The 27,607-nt window shown below is 38.9% G+C and overlaps 1 protein-coding gene across 1 annotated transcript in view; it reads right to left on the reverse strand.

The window, feature by feature from the left end:
* The window catches only part of arhgap42b (Rho GTPase activating protein 42b), a 78,380-nt gene extending 58,349 nt beyond the window's left edge, over positions 1-20,031 (reverse strand). Inside the window, exon 1 of the mRNA XM_083914541.1 lies at positions 19,868-20,031. Coding sequence (XP_083770667.1) covers positions 19,868-20,021 — 154 coding nt within the window. The 5' untranslated portion in view covers positions 20,022-20,031. The remainder of the gene's footprint in view (positions 1-19,867) is intronic.
* Positions 20,032-27,607: the final 7,576 nt, after the last annotated feature.

Consider the following 27,607-nt stretch of genomic DNA (forward strand, 5'->3'; position numbering starts at 1 on the left):
ATGTGGAGTATCAAAAGCTTAAACTCCACAATTAGGCAACATCAAGGCATGACTGTGGAACTGCTCAACAACTGATTCTTAGGGTTTAGGAGTTCTCCTCTCTGAAATAACAGCATGTATAAGCTCAACAAAATCTCTATATTTTGAGGCAGAGGAGCAGATTCTCTTTTTAAATTATTGAACACATTTGTATAATGACATACAGTAAGTTTGAGTTATGATAGGGAAATAAATACAAGACAAGAAAAAAGTACTCTTTGAAAGTAAAATAAAATCTAAAGTACATTTTTAATATGACTCATTGATGCATGGAAACATAGAACTATAAAAGCAAATGCACCCAGTGATCTGCATGCTAGAAGTCAGACACATCGTTGGTGAGGAGATCTGATTTCAGTGAAATTAACAAGAAAATCAAGCATGTCAGGAGGGAAAGCAATTAAGCTGCTTTTTAACGTAAGACATAACTGCACTGCTGACCTGTGAATATGTGACCAAGTGCCTGAATCACTCCTGATTTGATTTGTAATAGTTCACCTGATTTCGATTTATTCCATACCTCAGTAACATAAAGGTTAGTGTGTGGGTCTGCTGTGTTAGCACTGTGAGCATATTCTTGCGTAGGTGAAAATAAACTATGTTAACAAGGACTTTTAAGAGTAGGATGAAGCTTCAGCGAGTAATGGAGGTTTTTAACATTTCATAATTCAGCTGAATTTGATTAATTTTAAATGGCAACGGCATGGATATTCTAAAATACTCTGACATTTTAGTTGTCAGCCCACATAATGTAATTTGAAATGTACACATTTCTCTCATATCCATTGTTAACAATGACTCGCTAATTGCTTCTCACCTTCTTTCTTTTCTCAACGATGGTCATGTCTTAACTTCAAAGAACTGCCAACTTAAAAGACTCTTACCTGGAATGTAAGAAAATGCAAACAGTAATATAGACTCCATACTGTGAACATTCAAATTGATGTTTTCATGTAATAGAAGATTCATATGAATAATAGTTATACATATAAAACCATAAAAATGGTTATGAACTGTACTGCAGTAACTCAGTTTTAAAGCTTTGCAGGGTTGTAACTGTAATTATGACACATGACACATTTTTCCATACATGTATGTGCTTCATATCCTGGTTTTACACATTAAAGAGTAGGGATGCACCGATCTGATACTGACATCAAAAACCAGGCTGATACAGAATCAAGCTGGATCAGGTATTGGTGACAATGGAGCCGATCTATTCAATTCAGTTCGATTCAATTCACTTTCTTTTTTATCCGGACTAAAAAAGCTAGATTGATGCATCCCTAAGTGAGAGCCGATGCTTAAGATTCTTAAGAACGATTTGCATACATAACCGTATTGACTACATTAACAATAGAATCAAAAGTGTAAAAGTATAAATTGTGACACTCTGTCAAAATATAAACATTGTTGTTATTGGTAGTACTCATCCAAACATAATTACCACCTTGCAGTTGTATGCCTACATCAAACTGTCAAGTTGAAGTTTACATCAATCTGTCAATATTTATAAAAAAATTATGAAATGAAGACTATTTTGAAGGAATTTAATTAAATATATTACGTGTATTTTAGGTGTGGATACTTCTTGAGTTATGGACAAAAATGTGTTTTGTGAGGTTACACTGACCCTGACCTTGAAAAAATGGAAAATGAAAAAAAATTGAAAAAATCAGTTCATCCTTTTGTCTAAGAGGATGTTAGTGCCAAATTTGAAGACATTCAATGCACGAGTTCCCGAGGTATCACATTCAAAATGGGATGTCCGAATGTCCGAATATACGAATGTACGAATGTACGAATGTACGAATGCACGGATGGACGGATGGACGGATGGACGGATGGACGGATGAACAGTACGGACTTACAGATTTACGGATAATGCCTCCAGCTACTGCACTTTGATTTATTTTTAATTGATACTAAATACTAAAATTTAAACGTTATAAAATCACTGAACTCAAATGGCAGTTTTTTTCACAACTTGTCTGTTTGAGGTAATGTTTGAAAGTCTATAATAGATATGGTGTTGACTCCTACTGTGACAAAAACTGTTTATCTAACAAGTAGAAAACCGGCCTTAAAAGCCCACAAAAATCAATGCTCTCATCTCCACAGGAACATAAATTGCTTAGAAAGCCTGATAAAAGAGAATCATGGGTGAGTATTTTTTTTCTTTACCCAAGAGCAAGCATTGTTATCAGTGTGTTTTAGTTATTGGTAGGGACAGCGTAACGAGACTTTTACAGAATAAGACCACAGAGTGAAAGTCTCTTAAAGGCATCTACACTATATTGAATGAGTATGTCTGACCACTTGTAAATGTTGCTGAGTCTGCCCCCAGTGCGACTCAGTGTAACTTTTACAGAAGATGCATTGTGCCAGTGATGTGGTCCTATCATCCCTACTTTGGCTCAAAAGCTGCTGATTTAAAATCAATAGCTAGCTGCAGCTGTCTGGAAATGCTCGGAGGGCCATCAATAATGGATGATCTTTTAGCACTGACGTTCAGACAGGCCCAAACCTAAAAAACAAAGCCATGATACTGTCAACAGAATGCAGTTTGTTTCTTACAGCCACCAAAGACCAAGGGAATGAGTAAACCTTAAAAAACATATGTATCAATTCTGCCTACTCAGTGCCAACTGAAAAGTGTCTGCGGCACAGAACATCTCAAACTGTTGATTACCAGAAGTTCATATGTAGTGTTGTATAATTCCTGATTTATATCAAATTAATTTTAAGTTAGGCACCCTTTTTGTATGGCTGCTTGTATTAAGACAACATTTACCTCCTTTTGTTAATCAAGCAATAGTTCATGACAGGCCGTGGTACGTTGTGAGTATATCACAGCTAAGGGATGTTGTTCAGCCTTACTCCCAGTGAAGTGATCTATTGCTTTAATAAAACATGTATGGCAATATGAAAGTTATAGACACATATAAATCTAAATAGTATAATAATGTTCACAGTTTTATTCATGAAAAACATTTAATTGCAGAAAAAACATTCACAAAGGTATCTGCAAGTGAACTTGATGGTAAATTCTGAGCCCCATATTATTAAAACAAAGGAAAAATATCCATTTAGCATTTAGCATTAGCAGTTCACAGCTCCCATTTGGCTTTGACAGCACTCCAGGGCTCATGGGAGATGTGGTTGAGACAGCTACTGGAGCAGAAGCTAGAAGTGGGACAGTACTTTGCTTCTCTATTCTTGTGTATCAAAAAACTTAAAGCCCCCTTCAAGCTTTGGCTAGTTACTCACTCACCTCACGTTTTTTGACTGACAGGGAACGGGTTCTTGAAGCGGTTCCGTTCAGAATTCTTTGAACCATGGTGCTACCTAGCGAACAAGCCCGCATTTTACTTTGGAGGATTATAAGACAACAACAGCTGTGTTCAGACGGAAAACTATTTCTCTACTTTAACCTCGACAAAAGCAGCGCAGGTAGCTTCACTTCTTTTATCCTTACATTTCAAAATAAAACATTTTTGACACACACTAGGTAGTTTACTGTTTACTAGAGGGAACTGAGGGAGATGAAATTCAATAAAATATCTTTCAGTAGCTCAGTGTTAGCTGTTCCTGGTCTGAAATCACAGGAGGAGACACTTTTATTTTGTCTCCTGGTCGGAGTCTCCGGAGCAAACTTCCATCACTTCACTCAGCAGCAGAAACAACACATGGGACTCCTCTGCGGGTCTTTTTTGTTTTCAAACTGAAAACTGTAGCTGCTCTCCATTCACTTGATATCTCCTGTGATCGCTCTCTCATCCACTGAGAACACATCAACTTTCACATTTTCATGTCATTTATTGGTCAAGCCCCTGGAGAAGAAGGCTGTGTTATTCTCTCTTTTGATTGGCGCATCTGCTGATGTTGTCACGGTTGAACCGCTTCGGATTGAAAAAAAACCCAGCTAATTTATGGTTCCGGTTCGTAACGAACATTCCAGGTTCTGAACCCATTTATTTTTCATCGAAATGCTCCAGCCAGTTCAAATTCTGGTGCGCGAATCGGGACGGAGCCAGTCGCTGTCAGTTGAAAAGGGCTATTAGAGTAGCAAGGTAACTGATGACAAGCAGTTGATTCCATCTAAAATAACATGTTGCATCATCACTATCAGTCAAGCTCACTGTTTTTTCTTTTCAGCTAAATCCTGTGCATGTACTGTAACTATGCTCGCCAGCTGCTTTCTGGCTTTAAGTCAAATTTTGTAGGATGAAATAAAAAAACATAAAATTTGGGTTGTGCCTCTTTAAAATAAACAGAAACAGGCTAAAAGTTATATGTCGTACAGTAACACTTTAATAACTTTATCCAAAGTATCCAAATGTTGTTTTATCCTCAACAGGAAAGATGAGTAAACTAGACAGAACAGACATACTCATTTTTGTGTCTCCACTCTAACAGTCTAAGTATGGTGCATGATTTCAGACACAGCTTAAATTGGCTAGCCTCTTGAGACATTCCTGATCTTGTGAGCTCCATTGTATTTTACTCGCAGATCAGTCTGATAACGTGTGACAGAGAAAATTTGGAGCCGTTTGCAAAACAAATAACCAATCAGCGTTGGTTTTAAGGCAGATTTAAGTGTGACGAAACGAGAAACTACTGTTCATTGTAAACAACATGGCGGCTTCGGAGGATGAGATGAGCGCAGCTATTGTGCAAGTTGCTCGCTAAAACTTTTTTCTCCTGGATCCTTCTGTTGGAATATGGACCGGGCTCCTGAAATTGTGCCTTTTATCCGTAAATTGGGGTAACACAAACGGCAAATGTCATGTTGTTTACTTTCTGAGCTTTGCCTAGGCACTGTTAGTACATTACTTCGTTGATCTGATTGGTTGATTTTTCCCATATGTTAGACAAATAGTTTATCCAATCAGCAACCAGTAGTTTTGCCCCTTCCCAAAAGATCTCCAAACGAGAGTTCCCAGATGGCTATGCTGAGCAAATGACAATCATGCGAATCAATCCATCTGGCAGAGTCATGTTATAAAACAAGCAGAGCTTGTGAAGGCAACCTATTTCCTAGGTTGCCTTCACAATGAGGCTCTCTAGTAACATCTAGGTTGCTGCTAAACCTCAGTGTAAACATTTTCCTGATTTCACATTTACTATATTTTAATTAGGACAATGCTCAAGAAAGAACTGGTACAACAATGTTGTGTTTATTTTCTATTTATATGCATTATTTACAAAGTTTGGGAATCATAAATTATTTGGGGTCTCTGCTCATTAGTGGGTCCTGCAGAAAATATTACTCAAGCAGTTACAAAGAAACCAACTCACTTGAAGTGATCACAAGACCGAGACATTAACAAGATTAATGGAAGAATAATCAGTTTATAGGAAGATAAATTAACAGATTACATTTTTTAACCTTAGGCAGGCCGTAAAGGAATGATCTGTGTGCCACACACCATTTAAAAGTTTTTGAGGGCTGTTTCATCAGTTTAAATGCCAATGCTTACTGTTGGCATTCTGCATCCAGACATTTAAGTCTTCTGATAAATTAAGGTTTATTTTTTATTATTTTAGAAATAATTATTTTTATTGAGCAAAACAAAGAAGAGTAAACAAAACAACATGGCAAGTGCGTTAAAAATTAATAGTGCAAATTCCATATTATGGTGTTCTGTACAGGCTTGTAATGCTATAAATGGATATATTACAATGATTAGAATAAACAACACTTCACAAGTAATGCTAAACAGAGACACACAGCCACAGACAGATAAACTTTCATTCGAAAAGAAAGGGAAAAAATAAGTAATAAAAACCAGAAAGGGGCACCTTCATTGGGTTTATAAGAAGTAGAGACTTCTTGTTTCCCCTGATATTTCATCTTACACCTCTACATCTCTTCTGACAGAAGCAGAAATTTGATACATTCCACTTTGAGTATGTGTGGAGAGAAAGAGATGTTCTGTTCAGGTGAGTAATAAAAAGAAAGAAGTGTAACTTTCATAAAGGTCTGACTCTGAAGATGTTATTTACCACATGAAGTGTGACACTGAAATAAAAAAAGAAAGAGCTTTTGCAGCATGAGTAACAGAGGTAAAAACATTTTTTTTAAAAAGCTACCTATTTTAGAAATTTTGACTCAGGAATACATAATTTATACCACAACCTTAAATAGTGCCTTCTCATTGTATTATACGCAGCAAACATTTTACACACCGTGTTTGACCTGCAGTAATGATTCGTCACACAGCAGGCATGCACAAAGGGGAAAGAGAAAGAACAATAGTTATGGTGTAATTGTCCTCCTTTGCAGGCTTTAATCAAAGAAGAGCGCTGACAACCCAGCCAACACATGACTGGATAGTGCAGCAACCTCAGTGAGTGTCCAGTGTGTGAGAAGTGAGAAAAGACTATGGCTGTCAGTCACCACACCACAGAGCCCCCTGGGTACACCCTTTATCTCGTCTCCAGGGCAACCACATACTACCAAATTCCTTCTGCTGACACCCCCTGACAAAACACCGACAACACTGCAGGGAAGTCTGCAGTGCTTACTTCAGTAGCTATTATATATAAGCAGTATCATTTAAGGAAATGCATATATTCTGTAACAGCAATTTGGATTTTCAGTTTGATCATGTGCAAGCACTGAGGTTTTATGTAACATTTGTATAGTACAAGTATCTAATCAGATTTGACTATTTTACCTATAATGTCACTGATTCTACACCATTTACTTTTGCCTCACTGTCTAATCATCTAACACATTAATACATCTCTACATATATATGTTTACATATACAAAAGCAATGGTATTGGAAAACTGTTAGTATCACAGATAGGGCTGAGACAAATCCGCATAAAACAAAAAAACCTCAAGTAACTCGACCACTTTGTTTAATCACTCTAAATACACAGCAGCCTTAAGCTGTGGCCACGTGCTGTGGAAGAAAGTGGAAGAAGAGAGAAAACAGAGAGGGGTCAAGAGAAGAGACAGCCGGAGAAAACAGAGTTGAGAGTGCCCCGTGTTTTTCTTAACAGGAGACCAATGTTGTTCACTTTAAAAGACCTGTCTTATTTTGTCTTCTGTACATTGCTCTTTATTAAAGCAGAAGTATTTCCTATATAATCAATCAATGATTTAATTAATCGATAACTTATCACACAGCATTGCCAAACCCTAAACTTATAGAGTCATAACGTAGCGTTACTTCAAGCTTTTGTAATATCATTCAGCTAAAAATAATGCATAACACTATATATAATACACAGTTGACCCATCTTTTTCCAGTAGGATATCAATTATTAGAACTTTAATGTCTCAGAAATGCACTCCAAATCTTTTGCTTCTTTTAGGGAGGATATTTTAGGGAGGATATTGTCTTTAATCTTGATATCGGTCATTTAATGATAACGTTAACAAGCTATAGCATGTTTTCTGGTAATTCAATAGATATATAGTCTGTATGAAACATCCACAGGGTAAAGACTATACACGTGAATTTAATATTTTTCTATATACTCTATTATTTTATCATTTTATTAAGAACGTTAGTGCAAAATGTAAACTATTTCACATCAGAATTATAGAAAATGTTCACTTAGTATGTACTTTTTTATTATCAAATTGGATGATTTAACTGTACAGTATATCGTGACATCTTGATATGTGATTTAATCACAATACGATTCCAATGAAAGAAGATAAACGGTCATATCGAGTCATGGCCCAACTCTAGCTTCATGTTTCAAATGTAATGTGAGAAAATGCCTCCCAGGACACAAAGGCATTTGGACCTTGATTATTGGTCACTGCTAAAACTGCTGAAGGAATAATAGAAATAAGAGTTTCAAGTAAAGCAAATTTGATATGACATATACTTGTATGCGTAAAACAGTAATTCCAAAGTGTTTTTTCACAAAGTTTTCATGGCATTTTGTATACAGACAGACACTTTGGCTGGAAATGTTTCAAAAATGGCACACGTTGAGGCATGCTACAACATCAGTGTACTGCACTCCCAGCAATCTGGGTTATGTGACTGACATACTCATCACAACACTAATTACTAAGCAGCATCCCTGTTGTGCTTTCACACCTACGAAAAATCTTAGCAGTTTTAATGAGGCGCTTTAATACAAATTAGTGCAGAAAAGCTTTTAAAACCTCAAGTCACTGGCATAAATATATTCCATTAAAAAGCAACCTTCTGCACAAAAAAATAACTTATCTTAACAGCTACACATTTAAGCTTACCCTCATGACTCAAAATGCACTCAAGGTATTTTCTGGTTATTATTTACAGAGCAAATTCGCAGACTCCACATTACATATTTGTCTTTTTTGAGGCAAACAAATGAAAACAAAGGCATACTGCGACAATGCGCTTCTTTTGTGCAGGCAATTCACTGTACATCAACACTGAAGTGAGAACATTTCATCCCGCCTGTGAGACACTGCCGATTTCAGATGAAAAGGTCTTCAAAGGGGAACGCCTTTATGCACGCAGCTTAACAAGATGGGGAGATCTCACTGATGCAACAGTAGGGTGCATTGTGCCACTTTGATTCCATTTGGAGGGATTGTAATGGGGGAGCAGCCCTTCAGGTAAGGACTCTTCCATCTGCTTACTATTAGGTTCGCCTGACAGTTGCCCAGCAGGGGAGGGAGAAGAACTGTAAGGCGGGCCAACCAGACGAGCCCTCGTACTCCCAGAGCATACCAAACGTTTTCTGCTGCCAAACGTTGCCTGAAACAAAGCCTAACTTATAATTCCACATTTGCTGCAGCTGTAGTTGCAGACAGTAACTTTAAACCTGTGAACTAATTCTTAAGTAAAATAAAGCGCTTAATATTGCTGAAAAAAAAACATGAAAGGAAGAGACTACATAACACATCCTCTGGGATGGTGCAAAGACATGTCAGGGATTAAGACTTGGAACTCAGTGGCATTTTAGAGCCATGACACTCAAATTATGTCTCTGGGATTTTGATAGAAGATACATAACCAATAACATAACAGCAATCCGCTGTGTGTTTGCTGACTATTGGCTACTTAATTAAATCAACAATTTGAATTTGTTGTATACATACACAGAACACGACAGGATACATTTGGTACCCACCTATCCCTGAAGAATACACTTGAGCATTGTTTTCATCTTTCTAAATTGTGTAAAACTACAGGTGAAATTGAAGAAACCAGATCTCTGATGTGAGGCTGATGCAATGCTACAGCCTATTCGTAAGCTCCACAAGAAAGAAGAGAGTTATTAGCTCTGCTATTCTACTGGAATGAAAATGCCAGCCAGGCCAGCCTCCACCATTTATCACCAAGTCTGCAGCCTTTAGCCTGAGTTGAGGGATTTTCTTTCAGAAGACACACAGTCAACCCATCTGACACATCATCTGACAGAGATGTAGCTACCTCTGAAAGAAGAATCACTCAGAAATAATATAGAGGTTCATATTGGTTAGTAAAAGTTGGCATTGGACTTAAATAAGAGTTTAGAAAACAGCTATTTTGAGAGAGGCCTTCTTGCACGTATCAAGGCAAATTACAATTAGAACTTCAGTGTAAGACAATTAAAAATAAAACTCTCTAATGTGCCATCCAAAGTCTGAGTTTAGCTTGTGAGTAGGCTTAGGTGACATGCCAATTCCCCATCTTTTACCACACTCAATTGGTTCCTCACAAGAATGTATCGCACACTCATAATGTTTGCCAGCCAAGTCTGCATGAGTTGTTTTTAACAGGTAGCCTACACAAATCATGTTTACCAAAGCAGTGTTACTGCAAGACAATGTGAGCAAGTACTAGTCATCTAACTGTAAAGCGAGTGTTCATATGCATGTAATTTGCATATTCTAAGAACTGCTCATCTGATCTGCTTCACTTGTGCTGGGAGTATTGATGCGAAGCCAGTTTTTTGTCAAATTTGGTGCAATTTTGCCTGATGTTGGCATTATAAAAACCAACGTTACAATTTAGCCTGTAGCTTTTGAACTGTAAGATCCATAGACAGAATTCACACCCATTTGTGTCTAAATAGATTTTTTGCCATTTTGAATTGTGTCCAAATGTGTGTTTATTTTCGTAAGGAACCCAAAAGAATTTGCAACTGCAACCAGCATCACCATCCAGTCTGCAGGTCAGTTCCATGAAACTCAGATAAAACTGTCAAACTAGGCAGCGCTGATCAACTATGACTCAATTTTCTGTAACTGTATTGTCTATTTCTCCCATAAAATGTTTTCACAAATGCATTTTAGTGTACTGTTTAGAAGTAATTTGAGAAAGTTTGTGACCAGCGCACCATTGTTTTCCACTGAGAAAGCATCGCCACTCTGTTGTGGTGATTGGTTGAAGGTCATGTTTCATGGCTCTGATTGGCTATGGGTCTATCCAATAGTGCCCAGAAGCATTTTGCTCTACACCATTGATAAAGCCCCTTGGAAAACGAAAATCAACTGAGAGGCTCAAGGCTAATACTGATTTGTGATTAGTGTGGTGATATATACTGGTACAGAACATCTCTGGACCCAAGATTTTTGATGTTCTATACAGTTCTGCTATAGCTGGCCCTCAAAGTTTGCTCTAATACTGTAGACGGGGCTTATATTACAAAAAAATAACATTGAAATTCATCAGGTGGACATGTTGGTGCCATATGGCCAATAAGTGGCGCTATAGCAGCAGCAGCATCTAACCATCAAGGAAGGAATATCTGTCTGTGTATGTATGTATGCATGTATGTCTGTCCTTCACATACCTCCAGAAATGTTCAATCCAGTCGACTTCACACTTGGCAGGCGTATTGCTGAGGACCCATGGGAAGTGTGAAGTGTGAAGTCGATCAATGAGCAGTTCTCGAGACCGCTGCAAGCAGCACTATCGGGGACCAATCGGCTCGCTCCTAACAAGCACACATTCTGTACGCCCCCCCCAACAACGCTGCAAGCAGCAAAACCAGGAGCCAAGTCATTAGTTTAACCTTAATATACTAACATTGTATTCTGGGATAGACAGCATTTAGCTCAAATGAAAGGAGCCTTTCTTCATAGTGAATTTTGAAGGTTGTGGATTCATTCTGAAGAAGCAACAACAGCACTAGCGTGGAATGCCAGGCAACTAGCATGAGCATGGTGTGTGCCTGGTGTGACAATCACTTTGACTGACAGTTTAACAACAGAGTACTTCAAAACAGACCTCAAATCTGGAGTCTAACACATTTCCCTGCACAGTCTGCAGGGAAGCAGCTTTTAGGAATACAACGTCTAATCCTTTTATCAAAATCTGTCCACAAAAACACCCGAGTCCGCTCGCAGTGCTGCATGAGCTATGCTTACAGCTTTGCTCAGCTTTATTGCCAAACAAGTCACATAATGTACTGTATTTCATTTCCATTACATGGGTTCAAATTCATCAAAGTTGTCAAAGCAGCAGCAATACATTATAAATGGTATAATCCTACAACACACAGCCTGCTTTATAGTCCGACACACACGCACACAGACTACACATACATACACACAGTGAAATAGCATCATGTCCGGCCAAATGCTATCTGAGGGAGGATGGGGGATGGTTATACAAGCGTGTTTACAGGACATTTCCTGTGGCTGAGCCTTGGGAGCATCATCTGTCCTCTAGCAAATAAACACTCAAGAGTTCCCAAAGCTGAACGCTATTATGAAATCACTTTTTCACAAAAAGCCTACACGTCATGTCATCATTTAATAACCTAAAAGTCAATACCTCAGACATAAGAAACACACACAGTGAGAACAAGGATACAGTTTACAGACTTGCTAAATACTGCTGTTTTTATAATAACACCCATGCATGTCAGGCATTCATTACCGTATCCCAGAGTTGAAGCATCACTAGCTGGTGAACAGGCGTGGGCATGAGGTGGTGGCAGAGACTCACATTCAGCCAACATAATAATGGGCTGTCATCTAGTTTAGAAAATGTGGCTGCATTCTTTAAAGCTTATGGAAATTAGATGCTTACTCAGGTTCATCAATTTTCTCTAGAAACAAGGTTCTTTTAAAAAAAGGTAATAATAACAAATTTGCAGTGAAAAAAAACTTTTAAAGCAATGCTGCATAACCACTTTAAATTAAAACAGCAGCTTCAAAATAATTTTGTATGCTCAAATTATCACACAGCCGTACCTCTTTTATTCCCACTCTGTGTCCAGATCGCCGGTTCTTGCACTTTGGTGAGCGGGTCGGATCTCCAGGGAGAAGTGTTTTAAGCTTTACGGCACTACCACTGTTTTTTTTTTGTGAAAGTGGATCAAATTTTATGGAGAAAATGTTTTCTGGTTTTGCCTTCTTGATGGACAAAACACTTTACTATTTGCTAAAGTGGCTGACTCTGCTAACGGCTGCTAAATGCTGGAGGGATCAGCATAAGTGTTCTACCAGAACCAGAGCCTGGTGAGTGGGCAACGCTAAAAGGTACAGCATTCTAGAGACTTAACAAGATGTTGACGGAGAAAGCTAAGAAGACAAAATGAGAGATAGAACCAGCAAGAGGCTGGCAGACAAGAGTAAATATTAGACTGGCTTTTAGTTGCTGGCAAGCTTCATGAAATAAAAGGGCTGCAAGACAAGGCCAAATAGCAAAAAATACCAATGCTACAGAATGTTGCTTTAAACGTGCAAAACACCTTAAATGTATTCAGTTTTACAGAAAATTTAAACTGCAGGCCTAAACAGTGGGAACCCAGCTGAAGAGCTATGGACCAAGAACATGCCCTACCTGGCTACCACGGTGAGCGAAAAACAAGCAGTTGGCTCGTTATCTTACAAATGTGTACAAATTATGCGTGAAGGACACAAGCCATCACCCAAAGCCTGCCTGAGCGTGTCTCTGTGGACACTGGGTCCAGCTGTCAGGCTTTAGTGGAGAGTGTTTTACACACACATTGATCAATGACATTAGAATGGGATGTATAGTGTGTGTATTCTAAAGCAAAAATTCAATACACCAAATAATAATAGTTGGTGGCTGGGCAGTGCCACTCACAACAGCTTTTAACAATACTCAATCTTTGCCCGCAACTCAGTTTAAAAAAGTCCGTAGAAAATATGGATGAAGCAACTGTGACATCTACCATAATCTAGCTAAATAAACGGTCTCAAATACTTTTCTTGGGAGCTGGTCAGTCAATCCACAGCTAAAAGGCTAATGAATGTTGAATTTACAGTACATGACAGGCGGGTGAGAAAGAGGACTGCAAATGGGATACCTGTAGTGCTCTGTGTGTGTTTGATGTAAGTGATAAAACATGATGAGGTGTTCTAATATACAACAATGATGGATGAGGTGCAAGGGGAAATGTATTCCTCTGTCATGTCCACTGTTTTGTACATGTGGTACATACATGACTGTATGTGTTCAAATGGTCCTTTTCAGTTAATTCCACAGCTATGTACATAATTATTTGCTAACATGAACCATGAACATCTTTAACTGCTTATAGCTGCTATAATAGGGCTAAACAATTAATGGAATATTAAATGGTCCCACAAATAAATAAACTTGATCGACTGCGTTATAGATGTTTAAAATGCGTGCTCAGCTCATAGAAAATCCTGCTGCATTGCAAACAAATTGCTTCCGAAACTAACAGCCAGCCAGCCATCAGGGGGCAATCAAGATGTTTTGGCTTCACTATTCGGGAGCTTCGTGTCAATTCTTACTAAAAGAGTAATATACAACAGAGAGCAGAAGGGCAAAATGAAAATAAAATATCTGAAGCGTATGGTGAAGAGCTAGTTACTTTTAATAGGGTTTGATTTCTACTTAGCTTCTTGGAGATGCACTGAATTCAGCTGAAGAAGAACCTTATTGTTAGTCTTATTCTAATGCAAAGACATGTACATTAGCAGAAATGTAGCACAACATGGAAATTAAAGCGCTGATGGGTTTATTTAAATATGAAAGTGCCATAAAAATATTTTGTCTGCATTAATCGTGATAAATAATCATGTCAATATTGAAAAATCATGCAGTCCTATTGTCCACACATGATAATGGTATCCATCTTCCACATGGAACGCTCTACAAGAAAGAGCATTAACACATTTCCCTGAGTGTTAAACCATTCATTTAAGAGGCTTCCACATCCGCTTCATTTAGTCATTGTGATGGTCCCTTCTCAACAAAATAACTTGACATTGTGTGCATTTTTTTTTTACCATTTGAATGTTATCAGATAGCCTTCAATGATGGCTGTCTACCTACTACCTCCAAAATATATAATTGTTTGCTTAGTATCTGTAGTTTCTCCCACCCTACTCACAAGGAGATAATTAGTACCTTTAGTGTATACAATTACTGCTGTCGAGCAGAGGGATTAATAAAAGTCAGCAGTTGTTATTGACAACAGGTGTGAAGAGTCAGTAAGGCAAAGCTATTTACGGCATCTGCAGATGGCTGTTACTAACACCTGGAACATATTATCCTTACCAACAAATAAACTAAATTCAATGTGTAATTGGATTTGGGAATGTTCAGACCACAATCCTTATCATAAGCATTAAAACATATCAAACTAGGGAGATATGACTAAAACTGCAACGTTTTTATAACCATGTTTCCATGTAGAGGAGGCAAAAATGTAATACATTGATGAATTATATATAGATCAAGAGCCTCTATTTTATCCCCAAAGCCAAGTCTGATCCTTCTTTCCTTTGCTTCTTGGAAAATGCTGGCATCGGCGTGTACTTTCTATGCATGTTATACTGCATTCATTCTTGTAATTGTTCATGTTATATAAAATGTTTATTTATGTATTCTTCACGGTGGTGTAGTGGTTAGCACTGTCGCCTCATAGCAAGAAGGTTACAGGTTCGCATCCCGACCTCGGCCTTTCTGTGCGGAGTTTGCATGTTCTCCCCGTGTCTGCGTGGGTTTCCTCCCAAAGACATGCATGTAGGTTAATTGATGACTCTAAAATTGCCCGTAGGTGTGAATGGTTGTCTGTCTCTGTACGTCTCTATGTGCCCTGTGATAGACTGGCGTCCTGTCCAGGGTGTATCCCGCCTCACGCCCGATGTCAGCTAGGATCGGCTCCAGCACCCCCGCGACCCCGACCCCGGGATAAGCGGTTGAAGATGAATGAATGAATGAATACTGGTATCAGGTATCAGAATCGGGAAGGAAAATATATTGGAAAAGTATTGGAAAATCTCTGCAAAGAAGTAACTAAGAAAGAACAATTTCTAACCATACCCAATTATCTTTAAACATGACTGACTACACACACACATTAAATACAACACACAATATTGGAAACATCGACCGTTTTAGTCTTGTGTAAAATCATTTTACAGGTGATGTATTTACATGAAAGTCAAGCTTCATTCACACAGAAGCATGTGAAGACAGCTGAATTATGGTATTATATTTAATTTTGAAACATGACATAATTACTATTAGAAAAAAAGGGTCTATTAAAGGTCTTCCAGTAATGTCACCACTGATGGCGGGTCATAAAGGGTCATAAACCTCTGTGGCGTCCTAAGTTAAAGACCATCAATAATTTACTTCTGTCTCCTTGCTTCCAGTGAACTCACTCAGCCGCTGACTGAAACTGGGCTTTCCAGTTAAAGAACTGTTCCACTCATCACTCCAAAGACAAGACAAATACAACCCAACATTCTTCCATATGACTGGTTTAGTTGAAGCCTAGTTTCTGGCTATTTATTGTAATAGTTTACACATTGAGGTCCATCACCAGTTGATTTACATTCCTCTTTTTTCACCTTCTAATTATTAAAAGAAACCAGACATATTGGACATAAAGAATGGGATCCAGTAGGGTCTTTAGCATTCAGTTTTTCTGCATCAATAAACCAATCAAATACACCTCTGGCTGTCTTATATGCATAGTACAAACTGTAGGTCCAAGGTCTTATTTGGTATTTAACTGCATGGACCTTTGAGATCATGCTACTGAGCATCTTCCATGAATAAACCAGCAGTGCATTCCTGTCCTCCTGCCCTGCCTACTGACAGAACGGCTTCTCTGCAATTTCTTTGCAGTTTGTTACATGAGGACATTTATTTTTGTTTCCATTGTCAAAAGTTGTGGATGGTACCAATGGGACTGCTCCATTCGGTCCTCTTTTGTTGTTAGTTGATCCGATACTAGGGCTGTGACTTTTGCCCAAAAATAGTATTTGAAGTTCAACTGTTTATTAATATTAATATTCAAATATATTTGAATATTTATTAATAATATTTTGACCATTAAATGCATTGAGTAAGACCTATATTGGTATCAAAATTAAGTTGTATATGTTCTGTCCACTAGAGGGCAGTTTATCAATGACAATGGGCTGGCAATGATGTTTTCAGAAGAAAAACACACTGTCATGACTGTTTTTAATTAAAAGTCCAGGCCTCTTAAATGTCACGCATTGAGCATGACAGTCACTCTTTTCGGTCTTTGGTCACGTGATCCCGCCAAACATTTTATTTCTCACTTGTAGAAAAAATATATAAAATGCTACAGCTTCCAAAAAGTCTACAGCTTCCAAAAAGTCTACAGCTCCCAAAAAGCCTCTGGCCGCGGCGCAGCAGCGCTACTCTCACTAGGGAACCAGCAGGAATCAAGAGATGCCACTTACCAGCGGCCAGCCAACCAATAGCCACATCGCAAACCAATGAAAAAAAAAGCATAGTTATCCTGGAATTATTCACGTGATTCTGCTACCACTGGAGCTCTCAGCATCAATTTGAAAACCAGAGTAAGTCATCTCATGTTAAATGCTGAGTGAAACACCCCTATTCCTGACTGACAGTAATTTCACCTACAGGAGCCCTGATGGCCAATAATAGCCTTGCTGATGAGCTTGCATTTCACAACTTCAACCGGCGTGAAAAAGCCTCAGAATTCAAATTGAAAAGGTCTACAAGCAAACGCATTTACAAAAAATAATGCCCATAACAGGTTCAAATATTTAGGGCTGCCTAATATTTGTTCAAATTTTATTATCATTTTTTAATATTCGAAGATCGAAGTTCGTAGTCAAAGCCCTATCCAATACCAAAATGTGGAGCTAGAAACACTGCAGTTTGCGATTGGTGCAGATGTTCCTTTGCATCGTAAGTGAAGACGAAATAAAGCAAGAGCTGAATGGAGCAATGAGGAATAAAAGGTTTTTCAGAGTGTTGCTGAGCGCATTCACGACTCTTGCCATCAGAAAAACATTTATGAGTTCAATCTGTGTTAGAAATGCAAAACAATTCTAGTGGTAGGTACATGACATGTCCATTAGGGTTATGTACTATGTACTATGTATTATGTTCTATGTATTATAACCAGGAAGTGTATAATGGAAACAGCTATAGAGACATGGCGCTGAAACAGTGTAAACACAACCTCAACAAGCTATTGCTATCTTAAATGTCACCTCGGTTAACCAATGTGGTAAAAGTCAATTATTTACTCTGCAGTTGTCTAGGTGTTCATTTGTCTATCCATCTATTAATCATGCTGTAGAAGAAAAAATATAAAGGGGATATTGTGCACATCATTGTTGCATTTGTGAAATGACTGTGATTAGTCCAGGGGACTTGATTCTAGAGCAGAAATGATTAGCAGTCTAATCAATTAGTCAATCGACAAACGAAAAAATTGATCGATGATCAATTAATCATTAAAGTAATTTACTGTGCACAAATGGCAGACAATGGGTTTTCAGCCTCTCAGATATGGAGATTTCTTGCTTTTCCTCGGTTTTATATCATGTTAAACTGAATATATTTTGGTTTTGGACTGACAAAACAAGACATGATGTTACCTTGGATGTAAAGAAATGAGGACAGACTTTAATGTGTAAGGACCTTGGTGGTAGAGAAATGAGGACAGACTATAATGTGTAAGGACAAAAAGATTAAGTTACTTTCTTTTTTTAAATTGTAGTGCTTTGCTTTATTACAACTACATTTTCCTGGTCGACCGTATTCGTAATTTATGTCCACATCACACTGTTCAAGATACAGGTTAATGACCGTGTCAGCATTGCATTGCCAATCGGCACAACCCAATTGAGTATCTATTTTTAGTTTATTTAGCTATTATTGAAAAATACCGCCTCAATCAATCAATCAAATAAATAAATATATAAATAAAGGCAAAATGGGACTGGTAGTTACACATTTCCCTGGAATCCCGAGTGCCGATGAGCAATGAATGTGTAGAACAACTAGCAAGGAAAAAATATAATGACATTTTGTTGATTTTCAAAAAAATGCACACGCTGAGCTGCTCTGGCTCCGGAATTTTGGATTTCGTTCCTCGTTTTTTGCCAATGGCTGCCATCAGTCTTTGTTCGGTGCTCCAAGTGTGTCTCGCATATATATGCTACGAGACAATGGCAGGTAGGCTACAGGCAGGCTGCTGCTGAGTGTGCCCAGCCACTTCCTGTGTCTATCCTTCCAGATGAAATTCCCATATGGTCGAATCACATCGGTTTTGATTTATTTTGAAATGGCGCAGTTCCTAATAAACTTTATTTTTTTCTTTTCTTTTTTTCAACCAGGCGACCAACTAAATCTGGTCCGAGCAATGACTGTTCTTGTCAACTAATGTTTGGTCGACTATAAGTGGGCAGCCCTAGTGCTCACTACACAATAGGTCCATACAATACCCACCTTACACCCATATACACTCCATCATGTCCAAACATTTATGGCAAAAAAACAATTTAGATGTGCACACATAGTCACAAACACATACAGACTAATACTGCCTGTTTAAACTAATGAAATGTAAATATTTGATGTTTTTTTGTGGAAAAAAAAAACAATACTGCAGATTAAACCACTGTCAAATTTCCGGTCCTTAATGTTGATGACTGATAGACAGCCTCATACACAAGAGCAACAAAAACCCAAAACATGCCCAGTACATGTGCTAGAATGAAAACAGTGAAAGCATTAAAGGATGATGCTTTTTCGCAGTAAAGGGTGACAGGACTATGCAAGGTTGAACCTTGGAAAAAAATGATTACTCCACTGAGTGATGGGTTAGTGAGTGCATTACACTACAACACACTGTTGTGGACTTCATATCCTCTTCCATGCCAGCTATTTTCCATATTTATTAGGCCTATATTTCTAATCTTTCTCCATTTCACAGACACATTTCTGACATGAACGGACCAAACTCCCATCCTCCAGGGATACAGAAGAACAGGAAGTCCGCTTTAATCAGCAGAGTGGAATTTGAGATTGTGCTTGGAATTTAAGAGGACAGTGACCCATGGCAGTGTTTGCATCCTCTTTAGACAGCCATACACCTCTCACTCATACAGAAATCACAGAGCAGTTTTTACTCACTTCTGATTGTTGACTTGAAAGCCTCTGAAGGTGAAAGTATCTTTCATTAATGGACACAAGCCAATTCCACCTCTGCACTAATGATCTCCATATGTCTGGTTGTCGCCTTATGACAGGGTAATAGAGTAAAACCACTCACACCATAGAGATAGTTTGGACTCTGGTCATTACTCTGTTGGACAAGCCTATGCATGCATGCATGCGATGTAGCAGGGAAACAAAATATCCTGGAATTACAATAATGAATAATGAATTATTGTGCACCTTTTAAACCTTTTCACCAACAAATGAATGGTTTCCCAGTGGAAGACTGCGGGGTTATTCGGCTCCGGTGGCTTGGCTTCAAGGAGGGACGGAACCATTCACCACAGTAACTTAAATAAGCGGTAATTACAAGTCGCCTGTGGCTTTCAGGTAGTTACAGTTATACAATATTATTTCTGGAGCCGTAGGAGGGAGAAAGGCCGTGTAGGACTACTTACTCTTGAGCGCAGTGATTAACATATTTCCATCCTTGATGAGCTCTTTGATGAATTTATTCGTCCGCTCGAGCTCTATTTCATGGCATTTGAGACGCTCTCTGAAGTCCGGACTGTCCAGGAAAGAGTCACTGAACTCCAAAGTGGGGAGTCCCATGGTACCTCACGGACAATGTTGCCTCCTAACTTAACTTCACTTAACCTGGCAGAGAAAAGTTTTCACTTTGCATCACGTAGCGCTGATCTGATACAGCCGTCTCCAAATTTCCCCCAAAAAAGTTTCCTGCTCCGCTTAGTCCCTCACTTCCGCTTTGATTTTCTCCGCTTTTTTCGGCTATCTATCATTAAAAAACAGCGGTCGTGTGACTCCTGCTGGTTAGTTTAGGATAGTTTGAAACAGTATCTATAAACCAGCAGTCGTCCAGTTCATCGACGAGTGCATCGCTGACTCAAACAGTGGGACTATTTTTTTACGCCAACCTGCCTTGTTCAAAGAGAAAATACTGTAGGCTACAAAAGGTGCGTGTCACATAAGTATAAGCAGAATAATAAAATAACATACAGATATACATCAGGCAGATATAGATATATTGGCACGGTGTGATTTGTAGTCGAGTTAAAGGTGAACTACGCCCATTTAAAAAAAAATGCATGTTATTCCTAGGGTCTCAGAAATAATTATCTTAACATGAACAACTATCTCCTAAATCTAAAAACTACAGTGCTAAAAGTAAAATGTGTCACAGATCATCCAGGGGAATGTTCAATGGTATATGTGGTACAGTTTCACAACTGAGGACGCTACAATAGAATACAGCTCATTTGGGGTATACAATGGAAACAAACATCTTGTGGGTTCACAAAATCAGTCTCCTGCTCATTGTCTACGGATCAGCTCCAGACTTAATGACATCACTAGTTTAAGACTTAGCCTACTTCTCTGGTTTCTGTCTGTGAGAGAGAATAGCCCATGTTCACACATTGATTGAACATTCACGGGCCATGGAGATGCTTTCTTGGTGGTGTTCCCCCTCTGAACAGGGATGGAAGAGAGGAGATGGAAGAGTGCTGGTGTGCCTATGTACAACTTAACCCCCACCCGCCGTCCACATCACTTCCCATGGATTTCAACCAAAAATCATTAAGAGAAATAAAATGCATCAACAGTTAAGTAAATAATTAAATTAATGATGGCTGAATTCTATTTAGCTGCTTTGATTTCAGATATTGTTGATTGTTCATGCTTGCTCACTGTTACTCTCAATGAGTTCAATTAAATTCAAAGCGCATTCTTTGTCCCTGGGGGCAATTTGCAAAGGCACGTACAGTAGTAGTCTACAGGATTTTTTTTAATACATTAAAAAATGCAAGGATAAGCTAAACACATTACAAGTAGTAAGACAAGTGGATTAAATGTAAAAGTTGCACACACCACAATGACAATCACATGAGAATGATAACATTACTGCAAAAATAAGCTGTAGTCTACGTATTAATAATGATAATGATACTGGAAAAATATATACTTTACAAATTATTACAAAATGGTAGTAAAATGATAATAGTTCAGCGACAGCTGCATTCTACACATGATAATAATATAATAGTAGCAAATAGCAAATAGTACAAGGCCACGAGATAATAAATGTAAGCATATAATAATCTTATGACAGAATGGCCATGATGCCCAAAGTATCGTTGCTTATGCCTCAGACCACCTCTGAGCTTTTTTAAAATATTCAGACCTTTATTGTTGGCATACAAATTGGTTTCTATTTCCCATCCAGACACAGCAACCCACCCCCCACCCCCCTCCACACACACACACACACACACACGCACGCACAAATAGTACTCAGTGCAGCAATTAAGCACATAAAATGATTTTGTGCTATATTACACTTTCTTTCTTTTTTTTATCTTATCATTACACCCTCTGAGCTGTGCCTCTGCCAGATTTCTGGTGAAATGATGCCAGCGGGTTTACTTTTAAAGTAATGAACTGTATGCTGTGTAGAAGTTATGGGTGACAAAGCATCATACTGGAATTAGTGAGGGTTTGAGGAGAGGGATCTGAATTAATACTTTTAAATGGAAATAATTAAACTAGAGCCTAATTGGTGTCAGTGGGATTTGTAACATTCTCTTCATGCAACAGGGAAGTATATAGTGATAATGATGTCACACACCGAATTAGTATTTTTAGTAGGCGTGAAGCAGAGGCTCTGTCACCAGTGGCACTAAGTCTTTTGGATGACTCTTTTTACTTTGGTGCTTTGGAGCGTCATAGGGCCAAGAAGAGGCTTTATCTTTGAGTAAAGTGCAAAAACAATCTCAATGGAGAAGTGCATGTTGCAGCAAGAACCGACACACACAAATAAAATTACATTGATAATTGAATGCTTTGCTATCAAGAGCAGAGCAGACCATAAGCTCTGTGAGTGAGGATAGGCTTTTGCCCAGTGTCATTTGGAAGGTAACCTTTGTAGACGTCTTCCTCAATAACTAACTAGAAACCTTTCCTAATAAGATACCAGCTTTGACTGTAGGTAGCACCGAGATAAATCACTGGAGACAGATAACCTTCCTGGGCAGCGTCATGTGTCTGCAGCTGAGTTGTTACTGTGTGTTAGTATCATCTTCCAGCTGCAGCCAGTAGGCCTATGGTCAAACTGCCTTTTCAGAACAGATAACAATAAATCATATACTATATGCACTTTTTTTTCGATTCAGCATACTGTATATGCAAGCCAGGATGCCTCAAATGACAGGGTAAAAAAAAAAAGTATAAGCAGTATACCAGGAACCTTTTGTCAGAGCTTTGACAAGCATGTCGTGCTGCACCCAGGGGACCACAATGACATTATGAATCTGCCAAAACAAGAGGGCTTAAAAGGTTGTTTCTGCGCCCCATGACTGAATGAGACAGGACCAGCTTCAAAATGTTGATGTCCAATTTAGAATATATTACATAAGTGGAACATTTCCTAGGATGTGAGACAGGACCATTGTGTCCATATGTAAGATATTCGTATTGAAAACCATACAACAGAATATAGGACCTTAAGAACACAATAGACAGTATATGATCCCCAAATTTAAGGTCATACTGTTTCTCACCGTAGGTCTGCCTGGATAATTAAACAAACAGGATATTCACCCCGGAGATGAGTATCTGGGTCCTGTTTGTGTCTGTGTCCATCTGTGACCTGTGTGAAACCAAAAGTCAATGGTCATTTTTTTTAAGGGTATGTTAAGAAGTACTATGCTAAAACAATGTATAAACTAATACAAAAGTAGTCCCTCTTCATCAACACCTATGACCCATTAGATGTGTGTGATGGTATCTTCAGAGACCCTGCCCTCTGCCTGTTTCTCGTTTTTCTGCTCATTTTGAGGTGGACAGGGTTTGTAGGTATCGGCAAAGAGCCTTTGAGCCCCATGTGGGTGTTTCCATTCAATAACAGCGTGAAGGATGAGTAGCCCTCTGATTCCTAACCATCGCTTTGTGATGCCCCTCCCCCTCAGCATCTCATACTGACACACAGGGCACAAGGAAGGGTTTCTGTTAGGAGGTGTGTTTATTTGTGCTTTGAACGTTCCCGCCATGAAACTATCAGAAAATACTGTTTTATTCCTCTGATTTACTGCTTTGTCCACGCTTTTGCCTCTCCCTCTCTTTATTCACTCCCTCTGGCTGTTGTTGCTTTGTATGTTGTGTGTTTTCAAACAGTCAGCGATACTTTCTACATGTTATACTATAAGTTAATCAACAGGTTTAGACAACACAAACATTTGGTTAGGGTAAGGAACAGATTATAGATTGGATTAAAATGAGTTACGGACATGGAGGCTCTTATAAGTCACCTTACTTTCTCATTTGCCCCCATGATAATTACTACGGCCATTTGAGGGTGCAACCACAACAAACGTAAATATAGGTTGTTATAAGCTTTTTGCACAGTCGTTCTATATGACCATTTTTGGGGATGAAGATGGTGTGGATTGTATAGTAGTCTATAGGATTGGCTCACTGTTACCCTATTTCTTAGTCTGGAACACATATAGCTGGATGCCTCAGCTGTGGAGTGAGCTATAGTAAAATAGCTGTGAGGACATCGAACTGGAACAAAGACTGGCCTCTGGCTACACCTGAGGAATCAGCAACAATAGCTGCATGTGTTTCCTTGCAGAAATGCATTTACAGTACAGTGATGCAATCTAAAGTCTGCTTATGAAACCCAGTGAAAAACCCTGGGTGATTCATTGGGAGGTGTACCCAGCTCATGGTCACCACTAAACTCATACTAAACCTGCCTGTGACAAAACTTTGCCTGGGGATATGTGATTACTGCAGCTGTAATAATGCCCTTGCATGCAGTATCCATTTGGTGGGATATGACCGTGGGAAAAGCAATGGTTCAGTGAACAGGTAATTCTACGAAAATAAAACTAAATATGCAGTGCATTCCAGCTGTATGCTGCTTCTGGAGAAATTATGCAGAAAAGTAGTCTGAAATATTGCCTTAAGAACACACCAGTTGAGACTTGTGAACGGGCGGTTATCTGTATGAAGCATGGCTAATTGCAATCTAAAATAGCTGCCTGTAGAGTCTTTGAAATTTGGTTTAATTAAGATGATACTCAAAAGAGACTGTGTCCCTGTACTCCTCTCTCATAAAGGCATTCACACATTCATATTAGTCATGCAAACATGAGTCTACTGAGAAGCACTGCATGTCTTTCTCTGGGCCTGCACCTATGCAGACCAACCAAGAGCCATAAAGAGACTGGCTGGGAGAACACATCCACAAACAAAATTCACACATGCTCGTACCCCACAGGCTTTTTGCACACACTAAATGTGTGACACATCTTTCACATATTGTACACATGAGGGAGGAAATTAGATATGAGACACACGTCTTCCCACATCCTCAGCCTCGTTCTCACTGCATTAAACAGGGCTACTCTGGCCTGGCTTGGTGGAGAATCAGCAGCTCAAATGGAAAAAAGGCTTGGATTTCACAACAGATATCAATAATCCATGCAGAATAAGCATTGATTAGTTCTGCAATGAATTATGCGCAAGTCAGGCAGCTTCTGATTAGATTTCCTCTGGTATCACTGCATCACACAGAGGGGCAGTCTGTGCATGGGAGAAGATGTCTGGTATCCTGGTGGTGGATGGGGTGGGGGGTTGTTGTGTTCCTAACATGCCCCCGTCAATTCCAGCTCTCGTGCCATCATTCTGCAGCAGCAGCCCTCAGGGGTGCAGTTTGTTACATCGACACAGCGAGCAGAGAAATGTGATACATTAGCGGAAACCCTGTTGCTCCAAGTTAATTGCTGTGCGCACTCTGCAGTACTAAACTGGGTTATTGGGTGAAAGATGATGTCTGCGAGATGGACTACGGGAATAAAGTTTCTACTGAATGCACAGCTCTCAACTTCCCATCTGAAAGTGCAGAGATGATAGAATTTAAGATGTCACGCTTGACATGTGTATTAGTGGCCGGAATGCAGCAGTTCTGACTAGGCCAGTGGAAGACATTATATATGGCATACAGTATCAGCCATAGCTAAACAGGGTAGGACAGCATCAGATATACACTGGAGATCAAAATTAGAGACCAAATTATAAATACTTGATTCATTCTGAAATACTGTTATTTGTTATTGTTCAGAATTTGATAAAATATATATTCTGGCTATACCACTGCTGTATTAGCATGTTGTTGTTTTTTAAATAACCAAGGCCCTTCCGCAAAAACCTCTATTGTGTGAAAAGCTAAATTAGAGAACAGGAACTGCCTCACTAGTTTCTCACACTGCTCTGGTTTAATCTTGGTCAATTCTTCTTGCAGCCTCTTCCACAGTTCAGTAACTATAGTGGGTTTCATAGCCAATGATTTTTCAGAGATTCTCTATGGGACTTTTTCATGCATGAACATTGCGGGCTGATTGGGAGACATTTTCAGTGGACGTATTGCATGTTGCTGAAGGAGGTTCACATAAAAAATTGCATTCATCCTGCCATGTAGCTGTAGAGGCCCAACTCCTGCTGCAGAAAACATCCCTAAAACCATGGCACAACATTGCTAAAGTTAAATTTATTTGAGTCTGATGGGAAACATTATGTTCAGCGTAAGACTGGGGAAAGACTGAACCCAAAGTGTCTAAAGAAGTCTGTTAAATTTGGAGGAGGTAGTGTCAGAGTCCAGATCTTAACCTCATAGATAATCTCTGGAAAAACCTTGGCCACAGAGTAATGGCTAAGAAACCCACTACAGTTCCCAAAAACATGCTAATCCAGCCTTGGTATAGCCACAGCGGATACCCTATCAAATTCTGAACAATGAAAAAAAACAGTATTTCAGAATAATCAAGTTTTTATAATATGTTCTCTAATTGTGATCTCCAGTGTCAGTGAATCCAAGGCAATAGTGCATTAGAGACAAACAGATGCATCATAAAAAAGACAGGATTAGATAACTCGACTTTTTGTAATGGCAATTACCTCTAAATAATATGAGCTCTTTCCCCCAATTAACAATTGACACTGCCATGCATGCTCTTCATTTAAATCAGGTATTAAGGTAATTGCACAATTTCCGGGTGGCACTCAGCTTAGTTCCAGAGGAGAGCTTTTGAGAACAAGACCTGTCAGTGTTTTCCCAGCTCATGATTAATGATCCTAATTTAGAAGTTTTTTTTAATCCAATCATGCTCTGACATTTCCTATCAGATGAGTCCTTCCTCATACTTTCCGTTGTTTACCTCCTGACAGTGCAATCTGCCAAAGTGGCAAGTGCTGGGCTCTCATTTATGACTCCCATGTCCATATGACGTTTGAGTAGTTATGCGTGATTACCTCATCTTTACACACAGAGGCATCTCTAAAGCATGCAAATGTCCACAGAGATTCCATTTATGGCTTTTCACTGCCCACTGAAAATTGGGACGTTAAGCTTTTTTAGCTTGAAATGCCACGGCTGCATATGAGTTGAGCCTGGTGTCGGGTAAAGGACACATCCTTTGGAGAATGCTATATGAGCAAATGCAATCCAGCACACTCGAAAGTCTCATCTGTGTCTCTGCATCTGTAGCTTTTGACGTACAAATCTTATCAGTACACATAAGAAGGGCTGTTCTCAGGAGCAGAGCTGTTTTATTTATTTTTTTGCCTCACTGACCTTCATAAGGTAATACTTGTCCAGGCGGACCCCAGGCACAAATTTAAGTCTGGATGATAAATTACAAGGGATGCTCCTCCAGCTTTGTTAGCAAACAGGTTGTGTGCTTCACTGGGACTTTGGCTTTAATTTGGAGCAGGATAATTTAAAAAAAGGGTCCCTCAACCGCAGTGCACCCTTGTCGACCCAAATAAACTACTGTTTGGCACCTCCATCTTTTGGCCCCACACTCTGAGATGTTTTGGTACATTGCTGCACACTGCACTGAATGCGAGGGAGACAGAGAATAGCGCTCAATATATTTTTTGAGTTACTACGCTAGAGAGAAGCCTTTGTTCTTATTTTTAAACCAGATGTAAGATGCAGGTTACAACTTTAAGTGCTGACAGTTGCTTTTGATTTCCTCTGACTCTCAGAAAAGACTTTTATTCCATTTTAGCTCAAAGAAGAATATTTCACATCTAATACATCAATGAACAATGGATGATTCACTTCTCTTTGTGGCACAAAGAAACAGATTCTATCTACCTTGCTCTTTGACCATGAA

The sequence above is a fragment of the Echiichthys vipera genome, assembly GCF_963691815.1.
Source record: "Echiichthys vipera genome assembly, chromosome: 5".
NCBI lineage: Eukaryota > Metazoa > Chordata > Actinopteri > Perciformes > Trachinidae > Echiichthys > Echiichthys vipera.